Raw genomic sequence first — 10379 nt, 5'->3', positions numbered from 1 at the left:
CTCAAACAAGTGGTTTCCCTATGATGAAATTGCATATGGTTAAAGCATTTATACTTTGATGAATTCTACAATTGGACAATTACGTAGGACTTCATCCGTATACTACTCATTAATAAGTGTAGCTGCCTTATCGTGTAGTGTGGTGTCTTATATGTGGGCATTCTCAAAGCTCATTAACTATTCTTGACACATATTGTTAATCCTTAATATATTTTGAAGCAAATTATTTATGTAATATATTACTGGTAAATAAGACTTCATGCTGAGTTCTCTGAAGTTCTTTAACCAAAAATTTCTAGGACAAAGATTATCTAACTAGAATTTCTTTCTTGTAGGCTCTATTTGTTTGAGCCGAAAATGGTACACAACAGAAGAAAAAATGAACTAGATATGAATATATACATGCAAAACTATGTGATTACCTCAATTAGGACTTATCTAAATAATTGCTTGTGCAAGATCTGAAGCAGGGCTGCCTACAGCAAATTCTAGAGGCTACCTTAACACCATCACCATTTGCATCATGAATGAAACTTATTTTACAGTGTTATTTGCAACTCTGTAAGTTTTAAAGACCTGTTTCCTTTTAGCTCCTTGACTAGGAAAAAGAACTAAACAAAGACTGAGATACATAGGTGCCACAAAATGCATCAGTGGAATGGTTGGATTAATAGACAACGCAAGTTGTTTGATGCTTTCAGTAATTTTCAAATAGTTACTGTTACATCTTATTCAAATCTCTCTCTAGCTAGCTCTCACTGTCATAAATGCCCTCATCGAAAGAAATAACATGAAGATGAAGGGGCTCAAAGTCAAAAAAAGAAAAATGAAATCCAAAAGTAACTATCTGCACATTGGGCTTTGTGGATGGTGAGAATGTTGAGTACGCTGGCTTTTTGATGAACAGCATTGAACCTTCTCATCCATGCTAAACCTGCATTCTTGCACAACGAAATGGTCCTTCTTTTCCTCCACCATCTTCAAAATGTTCTCAAACACAGAAACTTCACAAGGAATCCTCAAAACACCTGTCTGTTGAAACCCGAATTCCTCTTCTGCTTCTCTTAACAAAATGTGAAATGCATGATGACCCAAATACTCGGTCGGTATTACGAATCTCTTTAGCTCTTCTCCAACACAAACAGCAAGGTAGCCTTTGGGGACAACATTATTGCTGGAAGCATCACCACGGATATTAGAGTAATCAGATAAAGAAAGTGTTCTTTTGAGAAACTTGATGCTCTTTCTGCTGCTGCTGCTTGTGGTTTTTGATGAGTTAGCAAGCTTTCTCCATTTCTTGAGGATCTGCTGAAGCCTCACAATATCTCTGATCTTGTTTGACTTCTTTGAATCCATGGATATGGTGTCTCTTGCTACTTAATTATCTCGAGTAGCTTGCTGTTGTCACCTGTCAATCTTAGATGGGTGCTTCTAATTTATAGAGGTTTGGACCTTTGGACTTCTGATTATTATTATTATTGGATGAGGTACTTCTGATATATATATATATATATATATATTTTTTGAGGAGGGACTTCTGAATTTTAAATGTTCATTTTTCAATTAAAAATTTATATTATATGAATCTGTATTAAAAAGGTACTATAATATAAAAATTGTAATTTATGTTTTCTAAATAAATTGATTGTGTTGAGCAATATGGCATGTAACTATGTTGTTGTTATTGTTGTTGTTATTATTATTATTATTGTTATTATTATTATTATTATTATTGAGATAGTTAAAAAATGTTAATTCTGTAGCTCGAACCTTTTCTTCTCTAGACTTTTACGTGCTTTATGCATGAAGATGTGTCAATTAAGTTACAATACTCTTGGCATATAACTATGTTATCATACAAGAGTTTGACTTACCTCTAATATTTTTTTAACTGAACATGTCTTTTTGTTTTAAGGGTCATGCTAATAGGTGCTTTTAGGACAATGGTTAACAATCTATTTTAGGAAAGTTTTGACACAACTTTTATGAGAAATGTAAAATGCTGTCTGTGGGGCCAGCTATACAAGGAGGTATTGGTAAATTTGTAGGAATTGGGCCTGCGGCCCAATGGCCCAATTCGAGGATAGCAATCCGTCCGAGGATGATTTAATAAGTGCATGGTACGAATAATATAAGAAGAAGAGCTGAGGATTGCAAATGAAAATTCAAAATGTGTTTGAGGAGAAGGCTCACCTCGGAACGATAGTCCAAGGTAGATGCAACTATCTTGTTACCTTGGATAGTCCACAAGGTTGTATTGTAATTGAGAACGGATATAGGATAGTGGAGGTAACAAATATCTTCTAACGCTGCTACCTCCAAATTAAATGTTTTCCAGCTAACTCTCTGACCACATTAATGTGAAGGTGATGCTTGAACAGTGATCAAGCAGCCTTATGGTTGTTAGTTGGAGATTCTAGGGGTGGGTAGATGGGACAGAAAGGAGTTCCCAAGATAGAACCTACAAGTGTACGGTGAAAGTAAGGGGAGGAATGTGGTATATAACGTGAAAGGGGATGACATTATAGAGGACTTCTGGCTGTACAAGAAAAAGAGGGCTTTTCCTATCGAATAGAGCTAGTTCTTTCGCCCACTCTCTAAAAATTTATTGTTTAGGCTTGTTGGACCACTTTTCCTTTTTATTTTTGAAGGCTTTGCCAAATTGAGTCCCTACAATTGGCGTCGTCTGTGGGAAGAACTTGATCTATTTCTAGGGAAAGGCAAGTGCAGCGGTTGAGATGGAAGAGGGAGCACCGCAACAGCCCGTGATGGACCTACAACAGACAGATGTTAATCCACACCAGGCAGAGTCCAGGGGATCTCAGCATGATAATCTGTTGGTAGTCCATGAACAAAAGGGGGATCGCGAAGGAAGTGTGTGGACAACCCACATTGAAAGAAGTCATTCTCAGGGGAAAAGCCATATTTCCCATGCAAAGAACAACGAGGACATGCAACGTGAGATTGGCAAATTGAAAAGAGAATTGCGACACGAACGACGAAAGCGTAGGTCTCACCACTCTAGGCAATCTTCTGAAGAGTCCGATGACACCAGTTATAGGCGGAGGTCAAGAACTCCGCCCAGTGAATCTTTTTCCTACGATGAAGAGTACCACCGCAGACCAGAGGATAAGAGTCTGCCTCGCCAGGGTTTGGGGAATGACGCCCTGAACAAAGCTTGGAGTCAGGTTTCAAAATCACCCTTCACGCGACGTATCGAGGATGCAGATCTTCCTCGGTGATTCCATCAACCCACGTTCACCATTTATAATGGTCGGATGGATCTAGTGGAACATGTTAGCAATTTCAGTCAAAGAATGGCTGTTCATGCTAAGGACGAGGCCTTGATGTGTAAGGTCTTCCCATCTAGCCTGGGCCCAGTGGCGATAAGATGGTTCAACAGTCTGAGAGCAAATTTCATTGGCTCCTTTGAGAAGTTCACCTAGGCTTTTGGTGCCCGCATTATCACCTGCAAGAAGGTTTCTCAACCCTTGGGATCGTTATTATCTATGTTTATGCGTGAAGGGGAGACCCTGAAGGCCTATTTTGATAGATATTGGGAAATGTTCAACGAAGTAGATGGGGCCTATGATGAGGTGGCCATTAATACTTTTAAGGCTGGCCTGCCAACCGAGCATGATCTGAGTAAGTCTTTGACTGGTAAAGTTGTTACCAATATGCGCCAGCTTATGGATCGGATTGACAAGTACAGAAGGGTAGAGGAGGATTAGATGCAGGGTAGAGGAAAGTCCAAGGTAGTCTCTCAGGAGAGGAGGGATTTCAGGTCGGACCGGTATAATAATAACCGACCTCAGAAGGATTTTAGGGGGCAACCAGGATCTGCTAATTCTCAAGTGGTTAACGCCGTGTTCTGAGAACCAGTGGACGGGTTCTGGAGAAGATAAAAGACGAGCCATTCTTCAGATGGCCCAACAGAATGGCAGGGAATCCTGCAAAATGTAATCAAAATCTCTACTGCCAGTATCACCAGGATCATGGACACACTACTGAAGATTGCAGAAATTTGTGGGATCATTTGGATCAGCTGGTCCGAGAAGGGAAGTTGACCCAGCTTTTGCACCATTCCAGTGGTTGAGGAAGTTAGCAGGTTCGACATTTCGGGGGATGCTTCTTCAGGACCCCCCTTAGGTACGATGCACGTTATATTTGCTGCCCCGGGTAGAACCGGGTCCTGCCCCTCCAGGGTAATGTCTGTGTCTCATTGTTTGGATGAGGGATCCAGTTAAATGCCGAAGAGAGCCAGATTGGAGGCATCACTGGTTTTGGGCTTTTCAGATGAGGATAAGAAAGGAACCATACAACCACATGATGACGCTTTGGTGGTTACACTTAGAATCGGGGGGTATGATATCAAAAGGGTGATGATTGATGAGGGAAGCGCAGCCGAGGTGATGTATCCTGACCTGTATAGGGGGCTGAATTTAAAACCCCACGATCTGACAGCCTATAGCTCCCCGCTGGTGAGTTTTGAGGGCAGATCGGTCATTCCGATGGGCATGATTAGATTGCCCGTGCAGACTGGCTCAGACGTGGTGGAGGTGAAGTTTATTGTAGTAGATGCTTTTCTCCGTACACTACTATTTTGGGTAGGCCCTGGCTACATACCTTGGGGGCTGTCTCTTCTACACTTCATCAGAAGGTGAAATATCTATTGGGAGGCCAGGTGTTAGAGATATTGAGAAATCAAACATGGCTAGGCAGTGCTTGATAACGGCTATTTAACATCAGTCAGAGGCAGATATTTCGACCACGGTCGAGAATGATTTATAGCAATCAAAGTCTCCGAGGACCTTCTTCAGCACATCTGCCGGGAGAGTGGAGTTTGAAAATTTGGAAAGGGTGAGTGTTGGGGATGACCTAGATAAGTTCTTTCAGGTCAGAGAGCAGTTGCCTGTGGCGGAGAAGGAACAATTAGTTGAGGTCCTTAGGAAAAACATTAATGTGTTTACATGGAATGCTTACGAAGCTCCAGGAGTGGATCCATACTTCATTTGCCATCATTTGAATGTTAATCCCTCTATTATTCCAAAGAAACAATCACCTCGGCGTTCGTCCAGAGCACATGCCGAGGCAATCAAGGATGAGGTGTCCAAACTCAAATAGGCAGGGGCTATCAAGGAGGTATTTTACCCTTAATGGTTGGCTAATACGGTCGTGGTGAAAAAGAAAAATGGAAAGTGGCGCGTATGTGTTGATTTTACGGACCTTAATAAGGCTTGTCCAAAAGACCCTTTCCCTATGCTCCGTATAAATCAGCTAGTGGATGCAACAGTAGGCCACCCTCGAATGAGCTTCTTGGATGCCTTCCAGGGCTCTCACCAAATCTCACTGGCATTGGATGATCAGGAGAAGACCGCTTTTCTCACTCCCACTGGAAATTATCACTACAAGGTAATGCCCTTTGGCCTGAAGAATGCAAGGTCTACTTACCAACGAATAATGATGAAGATGTTTGAGCCACAATTAGGCAAGAGCATCGAAGTCTATATTGATGATATGGTTGTGAAGAGCAGGTAGTGACTGAGACAGACCTTACCAACACTTTTGAGATTTTAAGGAAACACAAATTGCGATTGAATGCATCCAAGTGTGCATTTGGAGTGACCTTGGGGAAGTTTTTGGGCTACATGGTGACTCACCGAGGAATTGAGGTAAACCCCGATAAAATCAGAGCCATAAGTAGCTTGCAAGCACCTCGAAATCCCAAGGAGGTCTAAAGATTGATTGGGATGACCGCTACTTTGAATAGATTCATCTCCAGGTTGGCGGATAGGTGCAGACCTTTTTTCCTTTTACTCCACAAGTGGAAGGGGTTTGAGTAGACAGAGGAGTGCGCCCTGGCATTTCAGCAGCTTAAGGAATATCTATCTCGGCCACCCATTATGTCTAGCCCCGAGGTGGATGAAGTCCTTTTTTCCTACTTGGCGGTAGCCACTTATGCGATTAGTTTTGTTTTGATACGAGTAGATAATGGCGTACAACGACCAATCTATTACGTGAGCAAATCGCTTCATGAGGCTGAGGTACGTTATCTGCCGTTGGAAAAGACCATTTTGGCAGTGGTACACGTTACAAGAAAACTTTCCCATTATTTTCAGGCACACACTGTGGTCGTCTTCACTCAGTATCCGCTCAAGGCAGTACTTCAAAGTGCAGACTACACTGGTAGGGTTGCCAAGTGGGGCACAATTCTAGGGGCTTTTGATATTAAATATATGCCTCGTACCTCTGTGAAGGGACAGATTCTCACCGATCTGGTGGTCGAGTTTGCTGAAGGCCTTAAAGAAATAGAAACAAGTCCACAGGGCATGGATGAAAAATCAGTTGGCCTTATCTCGGTGAAACATGCCTAACCTTGGAAAGTGTATGTGGACGGAGTAACAAACCAGCGGGGGTCAGGAGTGGGACTGGTTCTGATATCTCCTAAAAAGGTCATTATCGAGAAGTCTTTAAGGTTGGGATTTTCAACTACTAATAATGAAGCAGAGTATGAAGCTTTATTAAATGGGATGGTGATGGTCAGGAAACTAGGTGGAAAAGCAGTGGAGATTTTCTCGGATTCAAGACTGGTCGTGGGTCAGGTTAGAGGTGAGTTGGAAGCTCGGGACACTAGAATGCAAGAGTACTTGGGCCAGGTTAGACGTATGCAAGTAAATTTTGAATGTTTTGAAGCAACCTATGTCCCTAGGAGCGAAAATGCCCATGCGGACTCTTTGGCTACCCTTGCTACCTTCTCGGCGCAAAATTTACCCTGGATGATAATGGTTGAAAACTTAAACACACCCACCCCAATAACGGGAGACTCGCTCCAGATCAATCAAGTCAATTCGGCGTGCAGTTGGATGGATCCTCTATTGCTATTTCTTAAGAAGGATATACTGCCCGAGGATAAATTAGAAGCTGAAAAGGTACGAAGGAAGGCTCCTCGGCTTTGGCTGTCCGAGAACAAAAAGTTATATAAACGCTCTTTCTCTGGGCCATATCTGCTTTGTGTACATCCCGAAGCATCAGAGGCATTATTAGAAGAGTTACATGAAGGGATTTGTGGAAGTCACACTGGAAAGAGGTCTTTATCTCACCAGGCAATTACTTAAGGGTATAGGTGGCCAGGTATGCAAAAAGAAGCGCAAGAGTATGTTAGGAAGTGTGATCAGTGTCAAAAATTCGCACTGAACATCCATCAGCCGGGGGGAGTTCTTAATCCGCTTTCTAGTCCTTGGCCTTTTGCTCAGTGGGGCTTAGACATCGTTGGCCTTTTCCCTAAAGCAGTAGGAAATAAAAAATATATGATGGTTGGCACAGACTATTTTACGAAGTGGGTCGAAGCTGAGCCTCTGGCCAATATCAGGGATGTGGATGTCAAGAGGTTTGTCTGGAAAAATATCATTACTCGATTCGGGATTCCTCAATCTCTCATCTCGGATAATGGTCTTCAATTTGACAGCAAGACTTTTAGAAAGTATTGTTCCGATCTGGGGATAAAGAATAGATATTCCACTCCGGCCTATCCACAGGAAAATGGGCAGGCCGAGGCTGTCAACAAGGTCATAGTTGGTGGGCTTAAAAAAGGTTAGATGATGCAAAGGGAAGATGGGTGGAGGAGCTGCCATATGTCCTCTGGACATATCGAACGACACCTCGACGGTCAACAGGGGAAACCCCATTTTTAATGACTTATGGGGCTGAGGCTGTGATTCCTCTCGAAACAGGTTTTCCCACCCTAAGGACCAGTACTTTTACCTCAGATGGAAATGATGAACTGTTGAAGAAGAATCTAGACTTGATAGACGAACGATGAGAGAATGCGATGGTTCAATTGACCTACTACCAATACAAGCTAAAACAAGGTTATGATGCAAATGTCAGGTTGAAGCCGTTAGCCCCAGGAGATCTGGTATTGAGAAAAGTCTTGGGAACTATCAAAAACCCAGTCTGGAAAAAGTTGGTGCCTAATTGGGAAGGACCGTATCGTATCACATCTATAGCGGGAATAGGTGCTTATTACTTAGAAGATTTGGATGAAAAAACCGTACTCCATCCTTGGAATGTAAGCAACCTAAGGAGGTATTATTATTAATAAGAACAATTATGTTTTCCTTCCTTTTACAATCTGCCCTAATTCTGCAACTTATGTTTTTAAGTCCTTTGAAGTATTAAATAGAAACTAAGTTATGTCAGGTTTTCGGACCACAAACTTAGTGAAAATTAATACACTATGACATCCTTTGAAGTATTAAATAGAAACTAAGTTATGTCAGGTCCACGGACCACAAACTTAGTGAAAATTAATACATTTTCATATCCATCGAGGTGTTAAACAGAAAATAAAGCACGACAGATTGTTCAGACAACAAACTTAGTAGAAGTCAGTGCTTCTTAACTGGGGTCTGTGCAATTAAAATACTGTATCAAAACAAATTTCATGAGCATCACTTAAAGCATTTTAAGGTGCCCAGTACCTCGTTGGTTGGAACGTTTTTAAAATGTCTTCTCAAATTTGGACACTTTGTAATGAATTAAAAGCAAGCCTTGATAAGGTGGTGAAGTTTATGATTAAGGTTTACTCTGGCTTCTAACTAGTACACCTAAAGTTAAGTCTTCTTTTGTAGTATCATATTTCCTTCTCACGCAATCATATAAAAACAAAGAATATTCGCATAGAAAATTGCACAAGTGACAGATAAAGCAATAACATCTTATATAAATGTAATAAAAGGAAAAATATACATCACATTCCAAATGTCTTCAAAAGATACATAAAATGGAAAATAAAGAGAATTTAATTAAGTTAATTATGGTTTTAATTTTATTTGGAGCTTGGGTTGGGGAGCGTTGCTAGTTGCTTGTGGAGGAACATTTTTTTCTTTCTCCTTTTGAACTCCTCTAGCAGGCAAGGTGGTTGAAGCTAAAGCCTGTTCAAAGCTCTGAGAAGCTGCTTCATCTTTAGGCCTCTCTACTACCGTGTCCGAAGAAGTATCTTTGGCAACTTCAGGCACTTTGGGTTGCTCCTGATTGAGAGGAGGAGGATTCTGAATTTGGGTTTCTTTGGCCGAATTAGCAGCTGTGGAGGATGCATCCTGTGGCTGAGAAGAAGGGCTTAAGACTCATATAGCTGGAGGAAAGTAGACGTTCTCTGGTCTCCTCAACTCGGAAGAAGGGTCAACCCCAGCTTGATTGAGAGCTTCTGTCCAAATATGGGCACAGTATACTTGGCATACAACTGGCACCTCAGTCCTGAATTTGTCCTCCGTTTCAGCTACGCCGATGTCATATCCTTCTTGTTCGGCTTTGTCTTTTTCTTTTTCAGCCTCAGCCTTTGTTGCTTCCACCTCAGCTTTTGCCTTTTTAGCCCGGTCTCTAAGCCTTTGGGCTTCCTCCAGTTGTTTCTTCAGATTTGATATCTGTTCCTGGGAAGTTGCCAGCTGGTCAGTAGCGTTGCGTAGACGCTTCCTTTGATCCTCAGCCTGCCTTTGAGTGTTCTCCAAAGCTGACTCAGCACTCTTCCGAGTGTGTTCTTCCTCAGCTAACTTCTTCTTCAGCTGCACATTGCTTTGTTTAGCAATGGTGAGTGTTTGTACAGGTGTGGCCCGCATCTTCCTCTCATCATCTAGTTGTTGGCCATAAGAATTAGTTATCTCCTCCATTTGGAAAGTGGCTTGGACGGCCTAGAGGAAAGAGAGTTAGAGATGCAATAAATAAAGTTGTGTGTAGGACATTTATAATTAAAGAAACAGAGCAAGAAAGGTATCATACCATGCCTAAGTATCTTTTAGCATTCAGGAAAATCTCGTTCTTCCTTATGCCTCTCAGCTCTGTCATGTCCTTGGGAAGGATGAGGGTTTCCTCTAGGGCTGAGGCGACGTGGCACCCAATTTCGCCGTTGAAATTCCTAAGTGATGCATCCTCCCTCAGGGGCTCACCGCCGAGCATGGGTGCGGGGAGCCAAGCCTCGGGCTCTGAGGACTGAGTGGTGGTCTTTCCTGCGACTCGTTGAGATCCATGGCCAACCTTTTGCTGCTTCGCAGCTCGTTGAGCCTCATCTTCAAGAGTTGGACGGGACCTCCTGGCTTCCACCACTTCCTTATCTTTTGAATCCCTCTTCCTTTTCGGATTAGTAGGTTCGATCACAGGTGGTTGGGATGGTTGATGATGGGGAAGAGGAGATTTGGAAGGAGAGGTAAGTTTGGGTTAAGTTGACTTTCTCGGCGCACCCTTTCCAGGCTGGCCTTCGATCACGTCCATCAAACTCTTTTGACTCTTTCTCTAGAGGCCAATTTCGTCAAAAACTACATCGGGAGATAGGGGTTGGTTGAATACTTCGAATTCGTCCGCAGAATCCAACAGTTCTACGACCCCTT

At 42.3% G+C, this 10379-nt stretch overlaps 1 protein-coding gene across 1 annotated transcript; it reads right to left on the bottom strand.

Moving 5' to 3' along the window:
• Nucleotides 1–564: 564 nt before the first annotated feature.
• On the bottom strand, nucleotides 565–1472 carry LOC136068512 (auxin-responsive protein SAUR71-like). The gene has a single exon (XM_065775775.1). It carries the CDS (start codon nucleotides 1354–1356, stop codon nucleotides 844–846), a length of 513 nt encoding a protein of 170 aa, XP_065631847.1. The 5' UTR covers nucleotides 1357–1472; the 3' UTR covers nucleotides 565–843.
• Nucleotides 1473–10379: the final 8907 nt, after the last annotated feature.

Source organism: Quercus suber, unplaced genomic scaffold, assembly GCF_002906115.3.
Source record: "Quercus suber isolate HL8 unplaced genomic scaffold, Cork oak 2.0 scaffold_119, whole genome shotgun sequence".
Taxonomy (NCBI): Eukaryota; Viridiplantae; Streptophyta; class Magnoliopsida; order Fagales; family Fagaceae; genus Quercus; species Quercus suber.
This window is presented reverse-complemented; position numbering and strand designations above follow the sequence as displayed.